This window comes from Vitis riparia, chromosome 6 (genome assembly GCF_004353265.1).
Source record: "Vitis riparia cultivar Riparia Gloire de Montpellier isolate 1030 chromosome 6, EGFV_Vit.rip_1.0, whole genome shotgun sequence".
Taxonomy (NCBI): domain Eukaryota; kingdom Viridiplantae; phylum Streptophyta; class Magnoliopsida; order Vitales; family Vitaceae; genus Vitis; species Vitis riparia.
Genome location: NC_048436.1, coordinates 4,046,275 through 4,070,779, shown reverse-complemented (window position 1 = coordinate 4,070,779; position 24,505 = coordinate 4,046,275). Strand labels below are relative to the sequence as shown.

At 32.2% G+C, this 24,505-nt stretch overlaps 2 protein-coding genes across 3 annotated transcripts; one reads left to right on the top strand and one right to left on the bottom strand.

Moving 5' to 3' along the window:
- Window positions 1–11,153: 11,153 nt before the first annotated feature.
- LOC117916590 (ABC transporter G family member 3) lies at window positions 11,154–21,390 on the top strand. 2 transcript variants are annotated; one of them, XM_034832701.1, is made up of 12 exons: window positions 11,154–11,259; window positions 11,941–12,544; window positions 12,650–12,729; window positions 14,002–14,288; window positions 15,154–15,325; window positions 15,695–15,808; window positions 16,045–16,173; window positions 17,182–17,373; window positions 18,772–18,858; window positions 19,954–20,226; window positions 20,740–20,847; window positions 21,094–21,390. In XM_034832701.1, exons 2-12 carry the CDS (start codon window positions 12,076–12,078, stop codon window positions 21,349–21,351), a joined length of 2,169 nt encoding a protein of 722 aa, XP_034688592.1. In that variant the 5' UTR covers window positions 11,154–11,259; window positions 11,941–12,075; the 3' UTR covers window positions 21,352–21,390. The 2 variants fall into 2 exon arrangements, with proteins under 2 accessions (XP_034688592.1, XP_034688593.1); XM_034832702.1 differs by lacking the exon at window positions 11,154–11,259 and adding an exon at window positions 11,460–11,553.
- Window positions 21,391–22,082: 692 nt separating this feature from the next.
- Window positions 22,083–23,735, bottom strand: LOC117915860 (UDP-glycosyltransferase 86A1). The gene is made up of 2 exons (XM_034831591.1): window positions 23,167–23,735; window positions 22,083–23,080 (listed from the first exon to the last, which is right to left on the bottom strand). The coding sequence occupies exons 1-2, from the start codon at window positions 23,684–23,686 to the stop codon at window positions 22,176–22,178; spliced, it is 1,425 nt and encodes a 474-aa protein (XP_034687482.1). The 5' UTR covers window positions 23,687–23,735; the 3' UTR covers window positions 22,083–22,175.
- Window positions 23,736–24,505: the final 770 nt, after the last annotated feature.

Genomic DNA, 24,505 nt, shown 5'->3' with positions numbered 1-24,505 from the left:
TATATTTCTTATTATTTGTTTTTAAATATAGAAAGTCTTGTAAGAATTATTATACAAAAAGTAGGTACATATTTTATATCTTCGTAAAGACATTTTAAAATTTGAAGACTTAAAAGAAAGTAAAAAAAATTCACTTTCTTGAATTTTGAAAAAGGCTTTTAAGTCATTAAATATGTTAAATATATTTTATAAAACAATCTAAATCATGCTTCCAAAAGCTAAAATTGATTTAAAATAATGAAATAAACAAAACCATTTTTTTAAATCCAAAATAGCTTCGTAATTTTATCAAAACTTTTGACTTGTGTTTGACTCTCTACAAAGTTCATCACTCCTCTCTATGTTTCAAGTAGAATAAAATAATTTCAAAATTAATTTTGCTAAATAATATTAACAAATTAAAATAAGAAATGAAGTAAATAAAGCGAGGAAAATTCAAATTAAGTGGTCTAAGCCATTTATTCCTCCTCTGATATGCTTGTTCATTCCAAGGATTTTTTATAAGAGTACGACAATTTTAAAAAATAATTCATAAATTACAGTGGTAGGAAAAATAATTCTAAATCTATTGTAGTTTTGCCCTAATAGGAAAAAGAAAATAAATTGTAAGTGAAAAATCGTTTCTTCAAAAGAGGATTTATGAATTTTTTTAAAAAAATTATAAAAAAAATCGTCTTTTCAAGACATGATTTCTAAAATTCCACTTTTTATATGATAAATCGTCTCTTGAAAAGACGATTTTCACAAAAATAAATAAATAAATAGTCTCTTCAAGAGACGATTTTCACAAAATAAAAAATTAAAAAAATTAAGAAGTGAGAAATCGTCTCTTCAAGAGACGATTTCCAAAAAAAAAAATTTTAAAATAAAACCAAGTGAGAAATCGTCTCTTAAAGAGACGATTTTCACACAAAAAATATACATGTGAGAAATTCTCACTTAAAAAAAAAACAACAACAACAACCTTCAAAAATCCATTTTTTCATTCTTTATACTTATACAATAATATAATTATTATAAATATATATTATAAAATTAAATAATTTTACTTAATAAATTTAATATATAAATAACGTACTAAATTTAATATAAGATAAATAATTTTTTTTTCTTGCTTTGGAATTAAAAAAAAAAAAACTATTATCAATTTATGTGAAAAATGAGTTTTAAAAAACTATTACCAAGTGAGAAATTCATTATTTTGAATAAATTTTAAACAATTTGTAATCAAATATTATTAAATAATATGAGTTATATTTCAAATTTAATTGCAGATTATATAGGAGTCATATACTGATGATGTCATCTCTAGACTGCCATATTACTATACTATTGTCTTTGACTTGTGATTAACTATTTCACCCCTTATCTGTTTCCACATAGTGCAGTGGCATGGACCTGATCATGTTTTGAAGCAGTTTTGCTTACTATAGCATATTCCTGAGCAGTGCGATACAGAGTTGTGATTACATAAATATGCATGATTTAAGGGGTCAACATGATTTGGATTGGATGAGTATTCATCACCACTATATTCAAAGGTGGGAAGTTAGGTACGATCATCTTGCTAGAGTTGAGGAAGTATCTACTTCTTACGGGTATAACCACCCATATATGGTATGGTATCATTCTATCACTCCTCTTTTTCTTACTCCACATGGATCTTCATGGGAGATAGTGGTAATTACAATGTCTTTTTATTTATTATTCTATTTTCTTCTAATTATAAAAACATCTAACTTTTTATTCTTAATTCTTACAAAATTGCAGTTTGCAACAGATACATTTGTGGACTAGTCCAAATACTTTGAATATAGGTTATCGTGATGATATTCATCAATTATGTGCAACCACTTTAGAGGCTGTACACGAGGTTGATAGATTGCTTATTCCCCCTAATGTCGTTGATATAAAGAGACAATCATCAAATGAGGAAGTAGTGATGAGAAATGGTGGGATACAAACTAGAGGTGGTGGGGTGTAGACTAGAGATGGTGGGGTACGAACTAGAGGTGGTGGGTTAGGACTAGAGTGGAGGTGTACGAACTAGAAATGGAGGTGTACGGACACATGGAAGCTATATTTCTGATGATCCACACTTCCCTATTGACGATGCATCGCTAGATTTTCCATCATCATTGCCTCTACAACATACTGTCTTCACTTTTTTTACACCACTTGACCAGTCACTACCTCGTTCATCAGTTCCATCCATTGATGAGGGGTGGATACAGGAAGATGTTGGGACATCATTCATCCAGGAGCTATTGCATTCTTATATTGATGGGTCTTCTTTTCATATACCTATGTCGTCTAGTATCAAGGTGTCATTCATTCCACTTACAACACCACTCATTGCTTTGTCACCACAATCATTAGGACATCCATTTAAAGATGATGTGGTGACACAAATGCAATATTTTCCTACACCACTTGTTGAACTACAGGGAGAAGATCAGGTTCAAAATCAAGGACGTGGATGAGGAAGAGGCCGAGGACGAGGAAATTGAGCAACATTAGACGGTCCCTCAGATCAATCAGAGTTGGAAAAATGTCATAGACGCCCATAACGAAGAAGGAAGTCTCCTTCATGTGACACACATTGATGACTTTTATATATTTTATTGAACATAAATTGATGATACATGTTGTTCTTTTGTTGCTTGTTGGTTTATTTGTATTAATAATACATGCTAACTTTTATTGGTTGTTAGTTTATTAGTGACATATGTTAATTTATCATCTACTAATATTGAAGTTGTCATCTAGTAATATTGAATTTTAATATTTTAGCTTTGTTGGTATTCATTATTATTATTTTGTTAGTTGTTAGTATTAGAAAAATTAGACTAATCCAACCTATGGTAATCACCCTAAAGGAGGGGTGAATAGGGTGATGGTCTCTTTTGCAAATTTAAACTATGTGAATGTAAAAGACAATTATATGCAAGTATATAATAAGCAATATAAAGACAATTGCATATAAATTAAAAGAGTAGGGAAAAGAGAATGCAAACACAAGAGTTTATAGTGGTTCGGCGCAACCCGACCTACATCCACTCTCCTCTAGCTTCAATCCCAAGCTTGAAGTTCCACTATTTCAAGGCTTCCAAACCAAGCCTTCAAGTAATACAATTAAATTATGGTTCCAATTCACCCTCTTGGACTTTTGGCTCCAAACACCCTTTACACTTCTCAAGAGATATCTCACTCTTGAAAAACTTTCTCTCAAAGATTTACAAATAAATGATCTCACAAAAATCCTAGCACAAAAACTTTAAGCTCAAATGATACAAGAAAACTAGGATTGAAAGGTGGACTAAAGATATGCAAGTTTTAAAACAATGGTGCACTCAAAAATACTTTTTCAATGCTCGAATATAATCAAGAAATGTTTGGGAAGGTTAAGCTTTTTAAACAATGAAGATTGAAGCCTTTTTATAGAAGAGAAAAGCCAAACTAGCCGTTTGGGGGTTCGACCGGTCGAGTTAGGGGTCAACTGGTTGACTAGCCGTTAGCATTTAATGCTTGGCAGGTGACCGTTGGGCCTCAACAGGGAAAAAAATCACCTCGACCGAGAAGAGAAGACCACTAGGAGAGAGAGAAACTTTTTGGCCTCATTCGACCGGTACTCGACCGAACGAGCACAACCGGTCGACCGGTTCATCAACCGGTTGAACTGGTTGAGCCATTTTTTGGCTCAACACCTAACTTTTTCAACTTAAAACCTTTTAAAACAAGTTTTAAAAAAACATTTAACACAAGGTTTGTTAGCCTAAGGGTTCTCCTAATCAGGTTTTGATGATAACAAACCATGGTTAAGTGACTAATTGTTTTAAATTATTAAGAATCTCAGGCATAATCTCAAAAATTCATCAAGGACCAAACAAATACGGGATTGAGATCATTTGGAAGACTTGTGATCATAGGAAATGAATGTAAGATGATAGCATGAGTGCACTTAGGATGTTCATACCTTTTCATGCATCTTAGAAAACTCGGTTAATTCTTTAAAACTTGATTTTCTTTAAAACCCGAGTTTTATCAAATATTCCTTAGGCAAATTGATTCAAAATTGGTATATTAACTCACCTAAAGACCTTGCCTAAGTGTTAGAAAAGAAAGGAATCAAAAAATAGGTTTTTCGGGGCCAAAAAGGCTCAACCGGTCGAGCCTAAGGCCAACCGGTCAACCTGTTGAGGAACCGGTCGAGTGGCTGAGGTCGTCCGGTCGAGGACCGGTTGAGGAAGGTTAAAAACCTTATCTCTCTCCCAATAGCCTTCTCTTCCCGGTCGAGGTGATTCTTTTACTGGTCGAGGTCCGGTTGAGGCAATGGTAACCTGTCATGCATTAAATGCTCCAACGGCTAGTGAACCGGTCGACCCCTAGCTCGACCGGACGAGGTTGCCTTTTGCTAGTTTTGACTCCCGAGCTTAGAAACCTATAAATTGAGAGCTCCTCTTCATTTATTGACAAGAGAACAATTGCATTCAAAGCCTACCTACCTATTCTTGATCAAAAAGCTCTCATTTCTTTCTTAGTGCATCAAACCATCACTTGCATATTCTTAGTGCACTCTTGTAATTCATCTTAGCTTTCTCTTGTACTTGAGTCATCCTTAAGCTAGGTTGAGAGTTTCATCTTTGTGTAAACTGAGTGTGAAAGCCTTCAAGTGGTTCAAATCTTGAAGAGATTGTGTAAGAGCTCATTGGAGCCGGAATCCAAGTGTAAGAAGATTGAAAGCTTGATTGAAGCTTCAAGTTAGTGGAACCCTCACTCGGTTAGGAGATTGAGGAGAGTGGACGTAGGCAAGGGAGTGCCGAACCACTATAAACCCGAGTTTGAATTCTCTAACTTTATCTATTTCCTTTATTTATTTTGTGCATATATTATTATGTGAAAAAAGATTTTGAAAAACCCAATTCAACCCCCCCCCCCCCCCCCCCCCCCCCCCCCCCCCCTTTTGGGTATTTTCCTTAATTATTCATAGCCTTTGTTTTATCAAGGTTTTAGTTGAAAACATGAAATCATCCAATTCTAAAGATATTTAAAACAAAATAACTCTTAGATGATTTTAGTGCATAAGTAAATAATGTAATGCATGAAAATCCTAGTGCACCAACAACCTTACAAAGAGATCTTATGAAGCTTGGGTCTTGAAAAACACTTCTCTTTGAGGTGGTCTTATTCTTCATGATTTCTCCTTGACTTGATTTGTCTTTATGATTGTCACTTTCAAAATCGTCTTTCTTAATCACACTTGAAATATAATCATTAGTTCTAAACCTTATTTTGTTATCATCAAAATCAAGATTAACCAAACCTTGGTTTCACAGTTATGATGTTTTTTGGTTTATTAGTTTATATATATGGACAACGTATTAGTTTTTTTTTATTCATAATAGTAGTTGATCTTTGATCATTTAGTATATATATATATATATATATATATATATCTGTGTGTCTGTGTCTATATGTGTGATAACAATGTTATTGGTTTTTTATAATCATGATATTTTATTTTAATTTATTTTTTATATATTATTCCTTTTACAATGAAATTTGAAATTAAATATTAATATTTTTAATTTTAAAATTTACATAATAAAATTAATTTAAAATTAAAAAAAATAAGATTATTTATTTTGTAAATAATTATTTAATAAATTAATAACAAATTTATTTTTTATAAAATCATTTTTCACATAAACAAAAAAAAATAGATAAATATTATTTATCTTATAAATAAAAAACAATATCAAACTAAATTAATTTTATTAGTTGTAATTAATTTAAAGAAAAATTGAAGATTAAGAACAATTAAAATTATTTAACTTTTTTTTTATATTTTATTCATTTTACAGTGAAATTTTAACTTAAAGATTAATATTTTTAATCTTAAAATTTTTATAATAAAATTAATTTAAAAATTAAAACAAAAAAATATTTATTTTTAAAATAATTATTTAATAAATTAATAACAAATTTGTTTTTTAAACTCATTTTTCACATAAATTTGGTAGTAGTTTTTTTTTTTTTAATTCCAAAGTGAGAAAAAAATAATAGATAAATATTTATCTTATATTAAATTTAGTATATTATTTATAACTTTGTTCATTTTATTTTTTTTTAAATCGTCTCTTGAAGAGACAATTTCTAAGTTTTTTTTTTTTTGTTTTTTAATAAATTAATAACAATTTTTTTAAAACTTAATTTTGATAATAGTTTTTTTTAAAAAATATTCCAAAGTAGAAGAAAAAAATAATTTATAAATATTATTTATCTTATATGAAATTTAGTATATTATTTATTTAGTGAATAAAATTAATTAATTTTATAATATATTTATAATAATTGTATTATTGTATTTAATCTTAAAATTTATGTAATAAAATTAATTTAAAAATTAAAACAATACAAAACTATGCATTTAATAAATTAATAACAATTTTTTAAAAAATTCATTTTTCACATAAATTGATAATAGTTTTTTAATTCCAAAGTAAGAGAAAAAAAATAGATTATTTATCTTATATTAAATTTAGTATGTTATTTATATATTAAATTTAGTAAATAAAATTAATTAATTTTATAATATATTTATTTCTCGCTTTTTAGTGAAAATCATCTCTTCGATAGACGATTTCTTATTTCTTAAATTTTTTTGAAATTGTCTCTTTAAGAGGCGATTTCTCATATAAAAAATGGAATTTTAGAAATCGTGTCTTAGAAAGATGATTTTTTTATAATTTTTTTAAAAGTTCATAAATGGTATTTTGAAGAAACAATTTTTCACTTACAATTTATTTTCTCTTTCTTATCTGGACAAAACTATGATAGATTTGTACAATTTATTTCTCACTTTTTTGTGAAAATCATCTCTTCAAGATACGATTTCTCATTTCTTAAATTTTTTTGAAATTGTCTCTTTAAGAGGCGATTTATCATATAAAAAATGGAATTTTAGAAATTGTGTCTTAGAAAGATGATTTTTTTTATAATTTTTTTTAAAAGTGAATAAATGGTATTTTGAAGAGATGATTTTTCACTTACAATTTATTTTCTCTTTCTTATCTAGACAAAACTATAATATATTTGTACGATTTATTTCTCTTTTTTTTTTTTTTGTGAAAATCATCTCTTCGATTTCTCATTTCTTAAATTTTTTTTTTTAAATTGTCTCTTTAAAAAACGATTTCTCATATAAAAAATGGAATTTTAAAAATCGTGTCTTAGAAAGATGAATTTTTTTTTTAAATAATTTTTTTAAAAATTCATAAATCGTCTTTTGAAAAGACTATTTTTCACTTACAATTCATTTTCTTTTTTTTATATGGACAAAACTATGATATATTTGTAATTATTTTTTATGGTAATTTAGAAATTATTTTTTAAAATTGCCGTGCCCTTATGAAAAATCCTTTATTCCGGTCGGTCCATTGATAAATATTAAAGAGCACATGTCATGTAAATCCAAATTAGAGCTTTCGATTAGTTGTTTTAGGTTCAGCTTTCACTTATTGAACTCATCAAAATTGCTGATAAATTATATTGTGTCGCTTTCATGATTGTTCATTGTCCTTTTCTATTTAAATTAATCAACGCATTGGTGAGGGCATTTTGGTCAAACTCAATGCATGGATGGGTTTTTCTACCCTACCAAACAAATGTACATGTTAATATAAAATTTTCTCTCGTTTCTCCGACTCCCAGAATTACACACGAATCATAAAAGCGACATAAATAATGGGGAAAAATAATAATTTTATTTCTATTTACTGATGTATTTACGTTGTTTTTCTTAGAATGGGCAGGAAATACAAATTTGGAAATCAAATTCCACTTTTATTATTAGGTTATATTAGTTCTAAAATAATTTTAAAAAATAGTTTTTTATCACTGATTTTTTGATATTTTTTAAAATAAGAGTTTGTTTGAAAATCTTAAATACTTTTAACTTATTTTTAATATTTAAAAATAATATTTATGTTTAAAGTTTTATTTTTAATCATTATATATGTTTGTATAATTATTTTTAAAACAACTTTAAAAAATTAAGTAAAAATAACTAAAAAATGTTCTTTGAAAACAAAAATAAAAAAAGTTTTTTAATTATCAAATGTGTTTTACAGTTTTTTGTTGTTGAAAACAAAAATAGTATTCGAAAATAGTTAACAATCAAGCCCTAAAGAGTTCATTTGATAGTGTTTTTAAAAAACACTTTTAATTTACTTTTCAAGGGTTTCTTCTATGAGTAGGCAAGAAGGTTCAATCTCGTTATTAGATTTTATAGAATGGACAAACTCTTCTTTTTAAAATAGGTTTGTAACTACTATAGTCGATTTTTGTTTCTCACATGTATACTCTTGGCATATTGTATTTGTCACTTTAATTTTGACATATTTTTTAAAGTTATTAATAGACATGCTCTTATTTGCCTAAAAAAGAAACCACTTTTATTCTAAAAAATGTTTTTGAAAAGCATTTAAGAAATACTTTTAAAATTTTAAAAAATCATTTAGAATATTGAAAAATCACTTATAGCATTTTATGAAGAAACATTGAAAAAATGTTTTTTCTAAAAATACTTTTAGAGAAAATATTTTCACTAAAAACACTTTAAAGAAAAATACTCTCAAACGAATTCTTATGATTCATTTTCATTTCTTATCTTATTCTCCTTACTAATCCAAAATTTTGATTGACTAAACAAATCTTTTCTTGATTTAAAGAACAAAAAGATTAAATATATATATATAAAAATACTAAAAAATTACATATTTCTTCCATTATAAAATCCTCTAGAAACATTATATGTTTTTCTTTTGCATAACTAATAAAAGTTTAAAATGAAGTAATTATGATTTTGAAAATATCTAAACTTTGCATTGAGGTTAAAATCAAATAACATTTTTATGAGTAGTAGTATTTTTTTTTTTTTTAAATTTACCTTATCTATATATATATATATATATATATATATATATATATATATATATATATATATATATATAAACTCCAAATTGAGCCTTAACAAAATTCTTTTCAATTCACAATTTCTAAATATATATTAAAAAAATGATGATATATTTTTTTTAAAAAAAATTGTTTCTCATAATAATAATAATAATAATAATAATAATAAGTTGGAAATAAAATGAAATTAGCAAGTTGACCATTCCCCTTCACCAAATGTGGTCTGGAAGTGGAAACTGGTTGATTAGAACTACCCAACCAAGATGGCTTTATGATGCTGAAATATATGTTGAAAAAGGGACATTTTCACAAATTCACATATTCACGTATCAATAATTTAGCATTATGGGAGTAGTGTTGTTAGACTCTCATAAGTCATAATGGAATTGGGGAGAAGGCGCAGAGGGCAAGACATGAGGCTTCCAATCATGCTGCTTCATTATAAACAATGTCAATGACTTGTAATCAATTGCACATGAAATTCAGCAACCATCATGATTTGAATCAAATCCATGATGGACAATGGCTCCTCTCTTTCTTTATTTTATTTTATTTTATTTTATTTTTATTTTCATTTTTATTTTTAATGATTTTTTGGTTGGCATGCAGCTTTACAATAACAATGCTTCCCTCCTAAGGTTTAATCTCCTCCACACCCACAACCCATTCATGCTCAATTATGCTACTCTTGCATTATAACTTTTTTTTTTATTATTATTAAAAAAAACATTATCATCATTCAAAGTTATTGCAAAAAGAAAAAAAGAAAAAAAATCTTCTGGAAAAATCATCATTCAAGTCCTCTGCATCATGGGCTATAATTTTGCCCACCACAACTTTGGTTATTTATTTATTTATTTTATTTATGAATATTCATCTTATTATGCTTTAATTGGGTTTACACACAAGAAAAGTTTAGGATATGTGTTGGTTGGTTTTTATTTTCTATTTTTTAATTTTATAAATAAAATTTTTTAAATGACTTTAAAAATCATGTTCCATGAATTTTTATATAAAATATAAAAATTATTACAGACTTACATTAAAAATAATGATTTTAAAAAAATTATTTTAAAATTTTGATAAATTAAATACTTTTACTATATCATATCTTAAAATTTGGAAAAGTAATTATTAAAATATAAGATAAATCTATACTTTTCATTCATATAATAGTTGTTATTTTTTATATAATTTTTTTTACTATTTTTATTCTAAAAAAAAAACAAAAAACAAATCCTATCTTCTTCTTCTTCTTTTTATTTTTTATTTTTTAAGATAAAGTATAAAGCAAAATTTGTAGAAACAAATTTTAAAATAAAAAACTAAGGGTTTGTTTAGTAATTATTTTCAAAAAAAAAAAAAAGTTTTTGAAAACAACTTTTAAAAATTGTTCTCTAATTTTTGTAAAACAAAAGTTTGTTAATATTTTTAATTTATTTTAAATATTTTAAAAATATGTTTTATGTCTAGTATTTTATTTTTAATTATTGGACGTGTTGGTATAATTATTTCTAAAAATAATTAAAAGATATTATCTAAAAATAGTATATTTTCTATTTTTAAGAAAAAAATAAAAATAATTTTTAATTATCAAATATATTTTCTATATTTTTTATTTTGAAGAATAGAAAATTATTTTAATAAATAATTCCCCATCATAGTCTATCACTCACACTTCAACATTTTTCTTATTTACTAAATCAACAAGGTCAAATGTGAATATTGCAAAATTACTAAATATTACAAAAAAAATCATTGAATATGTTTTTATGATTTTAGAAGTAAAAAATTAAAATTAGAATCATATGAAGTATGTGGAATCAACTTTTTGCTTTTGATATTATTAAAAATCATGAAAGGTTCATAAGTCATCATTTTTCCTAAGCAAAAACAATGTAGGAAATTTTTTTTTTTTCAAAATAAAGAAAAAATTTAGCAGTAGAAAATAAAAGAGAAAGATGGAGAGAAACATAAAGAAAAGAAAAGTGGAAAGCATGAAGAGAGAAGTGGAAAATGCTGAGTTGGCAGGGAAGCAGTGACCAGTGAGTGATTGCCATCAAAAAATGAATGGAAGTAAATTAATTAATATTAGTAAATAAAAAGAAAAATTAAAGATAAAGAAAAGAGATTCAAAGGAAAGGACAAAGCATTCCAATACCCGCAAAAAGTGGGTCAAAAATCCATTTAACACTCACTCACTCACTTCTCCATTTCACACTTCTCTCTCTTCCTCTCTCTCAGTCTCGCTTTCTATCTTACCTGTCCCTTACTCAGATCCAGGTCTGTTTCAGCTTTCAATTATTCTGTTTTGTTATGTTCTAGTTTGAGCGTTATTTGATTTGGGTTCAGTGTGAAATGTAGAGTTGCTGTTTCCTTTTATGCAATTTCTTGGGATTTGAGTGTATTTGAGCTTCTGGGATTTTCTTATTTTTGCTGAGAACAAGCAGAAAAGGGAGTATATTGGTATTTGATTAATGGGTTCTGGTGGTATTATATCTTTTATTTGACCTGGGTTCTGTGTGAAATGCAGAGTTACGGCTTCCTTTGATGTAATTTATTGGGGTTTTAGTGTATGTAAGGTTCTGGGTCTTCTGATTATTGGGTTCTTTATTCTACTTCTGTTATTTTTCGTTTCTTATTTTCTGTTTGTTTGAAGGTATTGAGTTATGGGTTGGGTGGGTTCAGTGTGTTATGGGTTGAGAATCAGGAAAGCAGAAGTATCAACTATCTGGATAGTATTACAATCGTAGTGCTACAAACATTTAGCTTAGTAACTAGAAATACATTTTGCATACGATTCCAAATTTTGTTTCTTTTTCTTCGTTTTCTGCCATCAAACAGGGGTTTAAGACTTAAAAAATTGCATTTTTACTGTGAGGCACTGCAGGAATCTGAAAATTGTGTTATTCTATGAATTTTACTATTGTCTATGGGGTGTTTATATGTTACTTTTGAATGCAGGTTTGGTCACGATCCCTGCCTGATAGGCTTTGTAACAAGGGTTGTGATCTGGTCTGGGTTTTCCTTATTTTTGGTTGTGGCCTGTAGGATGGTGTTCTATACAATTTGATAATTGAAAATTTTGAGACAATTTAAATGGAAGAAATACAGTCTCAATCAGATAATTATAGGTCATCATCTTCTTCGGCCAGCAGTCCTGCAAGCAGAGTGCCCTCTAGTAATTTTTTCTACTTGCGAAAACCTGGTTCACTCAGACAACCCATATCATTTGAGGACTCACCGGAATGGGAGGACACAGATATTGATGTCAGGGTGGAGGAAGGGGGTGACTCTATTCATATTGCAACACCAGCCTCCCCATCTCTCTCAAAGCTCAATAGTGGGTCATTGCCGTCCCCACCCTTACCAGAGAGTGCGATTTTTGCAAGGAAAATTGCGGGGGCTTCAATTGTGTGGAAGGACTTGACTGTTACAATAAAGGGGAAGAGGAAGTACTCTGATAAGGTTGTAAAGAGTTCAAATGGTTATACATTGCCCGGGACTATGACAGTAATCATGGGTCCTGCCAAATCAGGGAAATCCACATTATTGAGGGCTCTTGCAGGTTTGTAGAATATTTTTTGATTGTCAATACTAGTTGAGTACTGAATATGTCGTCTTCATGCCTCTTTTGTGAGTTAAGCTAAAATGGTTTGTTCTTCCTCTATAGGACGCTTGCATAACTCAGCCAAAATGTATGGTGAGGTGTTTGTTAATGGGACAAAACGGCACTTGCCATATGGGTCCTATGTAAGTTCTTAGTAATTTTACTTTCCACTAAATTTTTATTGTTTTGGTTCAGTTTTAAGTTTCATTTTCATTATTGGCCATGTTTTTAATGTTTTCCCAATTATTACCATTTATTTAAGTATATTCATTTCAGATAAATTACTAACTGTTTTACCATATGAGATTTATATTTTCCTGCACTAGCTGTTCTTCATGGAGATCAGACCTTATTCTTTTCCTATTGAAAATAAAGATATATATGTTTATCATGGCATTAATAAAGTTTTTAGATAATTATCCCAAAAATAACAAAAGGCATCCCTGATGTTTAAAGGTGTAATATCTGAAAGATGAAAAGACATTTCATTTCTCCTTCTTTCTGCAATTACCTTAGTATGTGTAAGTGTAATGGTTTTATGTTTCTGGTTATATTTTTGTTGTATGTGCAGTTGCTTACTGAATTTATTTTGCTTTGTTCTCTTTTCTTTGTCTACATTTATTTCTTTGTATTTGTTTATAAATTCTGATATCCTTCATCGACAGAAAATTTTCATTTAAATACTTGTGAAAATGTGTATATATTCTGATTTTTTATATCAGAATGATACGTGGGTGAGTCCAATTTGTTACTTTTCTTACAAGTTGAACATCTAATGTTAAAAAGCATGGCCATATAAATTCTGGAAATTTACAGATTTTTTTGTCACTATGTTCATTAAAATCTGTACATTGACGGTGATTACACTGTGCTTAATCATTAATCATCATTTTTTATAGTATTCCAGGTGAATTAATGTGCATATTTTTTATTTGGTTAGAATGAATAAGTGTGCTTATACTATTCAACATCTATCAAACATTAAACACCTGAGTGTATAACCTTCGGGTTTGTGATACAATTTATTTGAGACAGACTCTAATTTTACCTGTTGTCCTTTTTTGCCTTCCCTGTAAACATGACACTGTACAACCAATGTGTCCATTCCACTGGTCCCATCTGGGCTTTTATTTTATGTGGTGCTTTTCTAAGTTCTTAGAAGTTTATTTTTCACATCCCTTTCTTCCCAACTCTAGAGTTTCAGTCTTTGAGCCAGATAAATTTATTCTTTCATTGTTGAGAAAACTTCTATATTCATCTTATGTGTTGTACCATCACAAAAGTATAGCTTTTTGGTGGGGAAATTTGGTATGGATGCAAAATCAAGGTTGCAATACAATACATTTGACTAAATTTTATTATTGTTTTCTGTGTAAAGCTAGAGGTTTTAACTTTGATTTGTTTTCCACTCACAGGGATTTGTTGAGAGAGAAACCACACTGATTGGATCACTCACTGTCCGAGAGTTTCTGTATTACTCAGCACTGCTTCAGCTTCCTGGTTTCTTCTGTCAGAAGAAGAGTGTGGTAGAGGATTCCATCCATGCGATGTCTTTGGGTGATTATGCAAACAAACTGATAGGTGGCCATTGTTATATGAAGGGCCTTCCTAGTGGTGAGAGAAGGCGTGTGAGCATTGCCAGGGAGCTTGTGATGAGGCCTCATATCTTATTCATAGATGAGCCTCTTTATCATCTTGATAGGTTTTCTTTTAACCTTCTTACCCCAATTTGCATTATGAAGGGCCCTACAGGAATTTTTTACTTGCATCCCTTGAGATCTTTGGTAGAATTTCAAGACTGCTCTGCCTACTACATAGTTGAATTTTAGTGAGCATGCAGCAATTGGAACAGTATCTTCATGTATACTGTTTAGGTGTGAGTCAACCTTGTCTCCCTTGTATGGTTTAGGTGTGAGTCAACTAGTAGGGGTGGTTGAATATAGTGAATTAAACCTTAGAAATAATTTGGCTGATTGTAAAGGAAAATATATTCCCCACCTCAAAAATAAAAGAGAGAGAAACAAAACAAGACAGTAGGTTTGGTCATTCTGATGGCAAAGCCATTAACTATTGCAAGGTTCATTACTTGATTTCTGAACAGGAAAGTGATAATGGACCTCTAATGCGGACTTAAATCAATGCTTTCATGCTTTGTATCTGAAGAACACGCCACTGCACCAAGCAATGGACCTTATTGTTTCATTATGATATTTCATGTGTGCACATTTTAGAAGTAATTTGGCTTCAAGGAGGCTTAAACATTGTATAAGAGGAATGAATAAAGGAAAAACAATACAAATAATGTTTGGATAGAGACTTGAAGCTCACAATGATTCTGATTTTGGGATTTGTCCCAAAAGTTGTGCTTTTCAGAATTTTTTGAGAGGGATCCAACAGAATCAATGGTCTGATTGTCTTGCCTTTTTATTTTTTTAATAAATTTTTTATTTCTTTAATACTGATTTGATCGACTGTTGATTTGTCTGGCTGATTTGTGCATGTGTCTTTCTCTTTGAAGGAAGTTACCTTATTGCCTGGTCTAAAGTTTGCATTCTTATTTTCTCTAGTGTCTCAGCGCTTTTGATGATGGTTACATTGAAGAAGCTTGCAAGCACAGGCTGCACTCTGATTTTTACCATTTATCAAAGTAGCACAGAAGTATTTGGCCTTTTTGACCGGATTTGTCTGCTTTCAAATGGGAATACCCTTTTTTTTGGAGAAACATTAGCCTGTTTGCAGGTAAGGAGTTATGTGGAAATGAATCATTTTCCCTACCTTATTTTGACTTTTCATGAAAGGATTTTAATCCCAGAATCAGTGAACTAATATTTTGGTTATTATTTTTTATAGTAGCTGTTATTATCATTGTTCTTTTATGTTAATGAGTTAATGTTGTCATTATTCTTGCAAAAAGTATGAGTAATACATTTTATTGTACTTATTACAACTACTGATATATTTTACTTTTGATAAGAAACTAATTTTTTCAACATGCTTCATTCCATTGCACAGGAAAGATTCCAAATTTTTGTTTTCTTTTCGGTCTCCTTTGCAACTAAATGGCATATTATGGGTGGTCATTAAACTAACACACCTTTTGTTTTGCAGCACTTCTCCAATGCTGGATTTCCTTGCCCAATTATGCAAAGCCCTTCAGATCACTTTCTACGTGCAATAAATACGGATTTTGACAGGATCATTGCAATGTGCAAAAATTGGCAGGTACTTGGTTTGATAGTAAATTTGAGATTAAACGGGCGCTCAGATTTCTTTTTCTGTTTTTTTTTTTTTGGGTGGTTTTGGTTTTTCTTTGGGACTTGCTTTTCTATATTATTTACTTTTATACATGTGCACTTATGGGGTCTAAAACCATATATCACACAATCAATTTTAGTAGAATGCTTTTCTCTTGTGTTCTGGAATACATTGATTGTACGTAGGATGGAACTTTTTGACAGGATGACCATGGGGATTTTTCATCAGTGAATATGGACACAGCTGTTGCAATACGTACTCTTGAAGCAACTTACAAATCATCAGTGGATGCTGCAGCAGTTGAAAGTATGATTATCAAACTCACTGACAAGGTATGATCATTACTAATTTAGTTCTGGTCTTGTATAACATGCACATACTTGGCTATGTTTGTTATTGTGGTGTGTGTTGCGCGTAATTTTAATTCTTCCTTTGAGCTTGGATGTTTTTCTCTCTTTGATTGTTCACATGCCAACCATAGTGGAATCTGTGCTTTAGAATTGTTGATCTGGTGTCTTTATGTCCAGATTACTATTATGTAGTAGGATGTATCATAGTGCTGCTGAAATCTGACAATAGAATGTTTAGGTCAACACCAGTGATGTTTGATTTGAGCTTATTTTTGGCAACAATTATGGGATCATCTAGATTTTCTAAAGGGCACAGATGCATGTCAAGTTCCCATTGGTGACATCATATACAGGCAAGCTTGGGACTTGTGATTGTGTCATTATGTCAAGCATATGCTGTACACACACGCACATTCAATTAGGCATACAGGCTGTTATGACAAATGCCAAAACTTAAGGCAAAGAGAAATTAATGAAGAAGAAAAGCAACAAGGGCAATCACATGCAGCATTAAAGATTTTTATGCTATTTGGCTTAAAGCTTATCTTATGAGGAGAAGTAGTTTGAGAAATTTTTGTTAAGGATGGATGCAAATCCTATGCTGAAGGTTTAGTTTGTCACAGGTCCACCCTTTCCAGATGCTGGAATTATTTTGCACTGAGTCAAATTAAGCCACAAAGAATTGAATTTAGATGTGCCTATCAAGATTTTTGGTGAAGTAGTAGGCATTTTCTAGCAGTCTGAATTTACTTTGTAGTTTCAAATGTTTAATTATATCAACATAAGTAAACTTCTCTAACTTTTCACACTACATTTAATCCATTCCTCATGACCTTCATTTTCTGGTTGAGTGGTTTCTTATCTTAAACCCTGAATATAGCAAAAGTGCTTCTGCCTGCATGATGGCATTAAAAGAAAGGTTTTTAATGTTTGTATTTAGCTTCTGTTGTCTTTGCCTGATTCACTTATTACATGCATTTACTGCAACAGGAAGGGCCACTTCTCAAAAGCAAGGGGAAGGCTAGCAGTGCTACGCGAATTGCAGTTTTAACATGGAGGTCATTATTAATCATGTCAAGGGAGTGGAAATACTTCTGGCTTCGGCTTGTTCTTTGCATGCTTTTTACACTTTGTGTTGGTACAGTATTTTCCGGCTTGGGGCATTCTCTGTCATCTGTTGTGGTGAGTCGTAAATTTGAAACTTCTGTCATTACAAAAAGTTTTTTTATTTTTTGATAGATATCATTACAAAAAGTTTAAGCATGAAGGGAATGTACTTGTTGTGTGCACATGTAAATCAAACATAGTCATGTTTGAATAAACACAGTTATCATTTTCTTAATTTGACCCCGCCTGATTCCAACAAACACCTTGCTCATGATGTAGTTATGTGAGGATGGGTGCATCATGATTATTATGTTGTTGTATTGCTGTTGCTAGTACAGTGGTATTACAAGTACAATCTCCCGGATATTATTTTCACCTCCACCCTTTTTCCTTCTCAAAAAAAGACCTAGGAAATGAGGGTGGTTGTATATTTTCCACTATTTTAGTTTTAAATTATTACCATATTCAATCACTGCACTCACTTTTTTACAAAGTTATCCATGCTTTTAATGGGGAAGATTAGTCATCTCTCAATCTAACGCTGTATGTTATTAGTTATTGCAAAGAAGGCCAAAAAAGGTTGTTTCAAAGTATGTGTACCTCAAATAAGTTATTACAAATCGTTGTGTAAGCTGTTAGAAGTCATTCTTCTTGATGTTTCTTCTAGAGTTCATTTTTTTGTTGCCAGTTTGACACACAAATTTTGTGTTTAATGTATTTTTCGATTCTTGGAAGTTAATCTACAGTTTCTTTATGCAGTCCCATGGACAATTTTGGAAAATTATCTCTTGAACCAAGTGGTGTTCTACTATATCTGTTTGAATCTTGCATGAAATATAGGTTTGGTGATGGGTGTATACACTGTTACTGTATCTTTTCCTCACATTTTTAGCTGACATGTATCAACACTTAATTGGCTGTCACCAAGTTCAGCAGTTTTTGCTTTTTCATGGCTGTCTGCTCTCATTTCATTTTTATTTTGCTAGATTAATCTGAAATAATTTGCTAATGGGTTGTTTCTCAGGTATATTTCTAGCAGTAAGATTAAAGTATTCAGGACGTATATTTTTTTGACAGCCTGTTTCAAAACTGGTGCAATATTAGAAATATTCCAACTATTGAATTAAGATATCATAAAGCTTTACTCATTAGTCTGTTCCTATGGATACCATTTATGGGGCCAGTCAGCCAACATTGAGCTCTTGGTTCCAATATACTTGCCCTAAACTGGATGGATGTAAGATGCATTCTCTGCCAGAGGGAAATTCTTGCCCAATCTGTTCATGAATTCTATTGTTCAATCATGCCTCTAAATATGGTGGAGTTGCAGATGAAACTAAATATAAATGCTTATTCAACCTAGCCTTTTACAAATGATATTCTTTTTGCATATTATGTTCATTTATATGTATTATGCTGTTGACTAGTCTGATTAATGATTCATTTTCTTTTTCATCACCTCTTGAATTGCAGACTAGGGTTGCAGCCATATTTGTATTTGTATCATTTACTTCACTTCTAAGCATTGCTGGCGTACCTGCACATTTGAAAGAAATTAAGGTATTCTTTAATTCCAATGTTTTGATGCAAACTTCATTGAGCAATAATAACATTCAAATTTGGTTAATTTTTGCAACATAGTTAGCAACTCATACATTACCCAATTATGTATGTTTCTGGTAATACAGTTGATTCAAATTAGCTGTTGTAATGTGGTATCATTCTCTCAAAAAATTGGTTATTTTGGTACCCTTTTTGAATAGTCAAACATTTGATAAAATTTGAGAGAGCTTTGTTAATTTGTTATTGAGTGGAGATGATGATAATATCATACACATGCATAAACAATGGCACTAAGGAAGCATGTAATTAAATTATTTATTTACTTGATAATAAAACACAATGTAAAAATTGTGGCTAAATTAGCAATGTGCATGCTTTACTGTTTTGTGACTCCCTTTGGTTTAAGTTTCTTTGCCAAAGCTATTTCTTCATACAATCTTTAAGCTAATGTGTCAGTGTACTGAATGGTAAAGATGACTATTTTTCTTATGGCTTGTGCTAGAAACTGGGGTTGGGCAAGTATAGATTTTGTGTTTGCCAAACTATGCTAATTATTCATTGAGCTCCAGATGTATTCATCACTTATTTCATGTCTTCTTCATCTTATTTATGGTAGTCTGTTTACATCTTTTAACAAGAGAATTTGTTTATATATGCTTTGTGGCAATGTATCAATACCGCCTCAGTGTAGCTTTGGTTGGCAAGGTTTGGCATTTTTTTTTCATCATAAGTATAAACTGTTACAGCAGGTTGTAATTTGCTAATAAACTCACTATATCTTCTACATTCAATTCAGTGAACCTCCCATGATCTGAAATTGCTATTGTTTCTCAATGCCCTTGGTTTCCTGAAGAAATAAATAGAACTATCCTTAATAACATAAAGCACCACAATATAATTCTCATAGTTTGTGAAGTCCTGAGGACTGCTGTCCATAGATGAAAGAGGCAACATGTTAGAGGATTATGGACAATGAATGATGTGCTTAAATTGTACCAAGGTTGAACTGTCGGGCTTTTCTTGTGAAGATTAACAGTAATTGTTATTCTCAGGTGCATCTTGCTCATCTACAATCACTTTACTGTTTTACAGATATATGCCTGTGAAGAATCAAACCAGCATTCAGGAGCATTGGTTTTTCTGCTTGGACAGCTCCTCGCCAGCATTCCATTCCTGTTTCTCATCTCCGTTTCTTCAAGTCTTATCTTCTATTTTCTTATCGGGCTTCGTGATGAATTCAGCTTGTTGATGTACTTTGTGCTGAATTTCTTCACATGTCTGTTAGTGAATGAAGGGCTAACGCTGGTTGTTGCTTCTATTTGGCAAGACGCTTTCTGGAGCATCTTGACACTGGTTTGCATACATGTTAGTTCCACTTGCTGCTCAACTTCTTTGAAGTTGGCATTTTTCTTGTTTAATTTCTGATCATAGGTGCAACTCAAACACACCGATAATTGTTTGTTTATTATCTGTAGGAACTGCTCTACAATTATTTACTATTCCATGATGACTGATATTCTTCTCTCTGTCTTCCTCTAAGAAAAAAGGGTTTATTAGTTTTGATGTAGGCTGAGTCAAGTTTCAAGACCGAAATTCTATTTTTCTGTTATTTATCTAGCATGCCGACATTTGTAGTGGTCAATGACATCGGGGTCCAATATAAATAAAACAATTCAATTTTTAATGTGAAGGGACTATGAATTAGTTATCTGATCAATTATTGCTGATAGGTGGCAATAATTGATTATGATTGATATTCTGCTGGTCTTCTGATTAATTATTGCTAATATTAGGTGGCAATAATTGACTATTGTCAATATTCTGCCAAAGTTTGTTACCTAGCTCTTCCTTTAACCATGAACATCTTTGGCCTTTCAGGTGTTAATGATGCTTTCAGCAGGATACTTCAGACTTCGGAGTGCACTGCCTGGACCTGTTTGGACTTATCCGTTATCCTATATTGCTTTCCACACCTATGCAATTCAGGCAAGTCTATCTTTAATGTTATTCTATTTTATACTCCCATCTACAGTGTCGGGTTTTCCTTCCCATCTGCTCCAAGATTTTGAAAGCACCATTTGTCATGAACTTCGATATAATTCAAATCTGAACTCCTGAATTTTTGGCAGGAAACAGTTTTTTTGGAGTGCTTATAATTACATGTTAGTGAACCTTATTCCTTCCTGCTTGTTGAATGGATCCTTAGACCTGTGAACTGTTTTTGTATATCAGGGGCTCTTGGAGAATGAGTACATTGGAACATCATTTGCAGTGGGGCAGGTAAGGAGCATATCTGGGTATCAGGCTCTCCGTAGTGCATACGACATCTCTCCCAACAGTAACTCCAAATGGGGGAATTTACTGGTCTTGTTTCTTATGGCGGTTGGGTATCGTATTCTTGTGTTTGTGTTGCTGCGTTTTCGTGTAAGAAAAAATGTATCCGCATGTCGATTTTTCCAGTGTAATCAGAACACCAACGATGCAAGATGAATGGATGAAGTACTATCAGTTTTGTTTGGCTTGTTTAATCCTGGCTGTTTGGTTAATTTCTCAAAGTCCCCGACATCTTTCCATTCCGGGCCCAGGTTTAGCCTGGCAAAAAACCAAAAAACTGTGGAAAAAAAAACAGACTTGACCCGTTCTAGTTTTGACATTATTCATAGCTTTGCATTCCAAATGATATGGAAATCCAAAAGATGCCCGATTATTCTGCATCACTAGTGGGGTGGCAATGAAGTGACACCAATACGTACCTTCAACATCCATGATGTTACTTATGTTCCTTTAGAATAAAACATTGAAGGGGTCTTACAGTGATAAGTAGATAGTGACTCATTAATTATCTGACTTGTATTATGCCAGCAAAAGTTTTGATACAAGAATATTAGTTTAAGAACACAAAGATAAAATAATCACACATACGGTACACAAGGTTTTAACATGGTTTGATCAATCATGCCTACGTCTACGGATGAGAGAGAATATCACAGAGAACAAAACCAAATACATCTATTGGGTTCTCGAAACATCTAATGAGTCATCTACCTCCTGTTCTTCATCACATATCTATCCACCTCGTATGATCTCTACATGTTTATCTCCATTTCATAACTTTTTCCTTTCATAACCTACGATATTTATAGAAATATTTATAATAACCTTCTTTATTATATAAGAAAATATAATATTATAATAATATATTAGAAATATTCTAATAATATTCTTTACAAAAGAATCTAATTTGGAATTTGGGAACACTTCCTAACAACTTGTGATTGGTAGACCCTTACTAGCATTTTTGGATTGATGCTGCCTCATTTTTCTTGGATCCTAACCTTCAGATCATCCTTGAATCGATTCATATTTTTCTCGGATGATCCATCAGGTTTCAATGCATTTTCCAGTGTCTGCTTCACTGCATCCATCCTTTCCCGAAGCTCATCCCCTGATTTTCCCCCCATCAGATGGTTGATTTTCTCGGAAACCTCCCCCCTAGCGATTGACTCCCCGTCGCTTATATTAATCCCGACCTTCCAGTCATCCACTACCAGCTTTCTATTAGTGAATTGATCAGTCAAAAGAGGGAAGCACAGCAGGGGAACTTTGCACCAGATGCTTTCCAGAATCGAGTTCCAACCACAGTGGGTGAGGAACCCACCAACCGCCGGATGCGCCAACACTGCAATTTGACAGCACCAGGGTATGATGATAGAACGGCCGCGAACCTCCTCCTTTAGTTCATTAGGGAGGAGATCAGGATCATCAGAACTCACAATATCAGGCCTAAGCACCCAAACAAAGTTGATTTTGCTGAGCATGAGACCATTAGCAATCTCCATCAGGTCCCTCTTACTAATATGAGCGTAGCTGCCAAATGAAACATACAAAACCGAGCCTTTAGGCTTAGCATCCAGCCAATGGGTGCAGTCAGACTCCGCCCACAGGCTGGTGGCCACAATGCTCTTGGTGAACCCAGGTGGAAAAATTGGCCCTACAGCGTAGAGTTTCTTCTTGGCCTGCAGTGCTGATATGGTATGAAGCTCAAGCTCCTCCACTGTGTTGCATAGAACAAAATCGGCGCCCTTGGCATCCTGGAAGGCGGTGGAGATTATCTGGTGACAAACCGTAGATGTATCAGTGGCTTGAAGATAAGAAGTCATGTCCCTTGGATCGATTGCTTCAACCCCTGGTATGTAATCTATCACGTCCTTACGAGTTTCTGATCATAAAATTTGAATCTTATTTAGTTCTGCCAGACTAAAAATAAGCACGAATTGATAATAAAAAGCGTGATTTGAATCTTACCACTGCAATCGAAGTGACCATGTTTTCTGAGAAGATCCATATGATAATACAGTGTAAAAACCAAAGCAGGCTCCGTCCAAAATGAAACATACAAAAGCCCGAACTTCTTCGCCAACGCCGACGGCCACACGAAGAACGTATCAGCGATCAAGCAGCTCACAGGCGGCGCCGCCTCCGCCACCACCCTCTCCACCAACTCCTCCACGTGCGCCGATAACACATGCAACAACGCCTCCATAAACTGGTCGTGGTTCAGCGACCTGTCGAACCCCACCGGAAGCCCATCGGAAACCGTCGTGTACCGAATGTCCAGACCCGCCTCCCGAGATCCGGAGAAGATGTCATCGCTTCCGGCGCCTTGGGCTCTGGAGGTTTGTTGGTGGATGGAGTGGGTGTTAACGAAGGTGATGGTGAAGCCTCTGGATGCGAGGTTGATGGCGAGATGGACGGCGGGGATTACGTGGCCTTGGAGAGGGTAGGCTACGAGGATGGCATGGGGGTTTTGGTGGGTGGACGCCATTGTCGTGAGCTTTGAGTTGCAGAGGGAGAAGACTCAGGGCGGTTTTATGTAGAGCTCTGAATTTTAGTTGACCAGGAAAAAGCCATATGAAAGCGAGTCTCTTTCATGGGTTTTTATATTTTTTATTTTTATTACTTTTAAGTTAATTAATATTGGCCAAGACTTGCCTCTTTCACCTACATGACTAGACAACAATGGCCTTAATTAAAAATTGTCTCAATTCCCTGGTAAGTATCCATTCCTTCGGAGTCAAAGGAAAGGGAGCTAGTCTTCCCTTTCCTTGGGAATCTAATTACCTAATTAATTAGAACATGTCTACTGATCATAATGTGATAGTAGAGTAGTCTCCTGCAAAGACGACTCATGAGCACGTTGAAAATTAACGTGTAGTGCGGGAGGTTTGGGGAAGAGGACAAGTACCTGAAGCTGTATAGAATGGGAATGGATAACTGCAAAACTTGATGTGAGCAACTGAAACTGTACACCTGGGGAGAGGGAGCCGGCCATTCAGAGAAATAGGATGAAGGAGAGGACAATCACAACATCAGTTTGATCAAATTCTTATAGATGAGTAGTCTCCAAGATGAGGTCATAGCTTCCCAGGCCCTACCCAGGTTGCCAAGCGGCCGGCAGTGGCATGGTTTTGCGTCTTTCTCTTTCTCTCCTCCCAAACAAGTTTGTAAAGGATTTTGGCATGTAACCTAATAGGTATAAAAAAGATTCAGAGACTAGGAAAGTTATCCAAAATGGATGGTTCTTTTCACTTATAACAATCACCTCTTCTTACCAGTCATGACCAGGAATTAATAACCCAAAGCA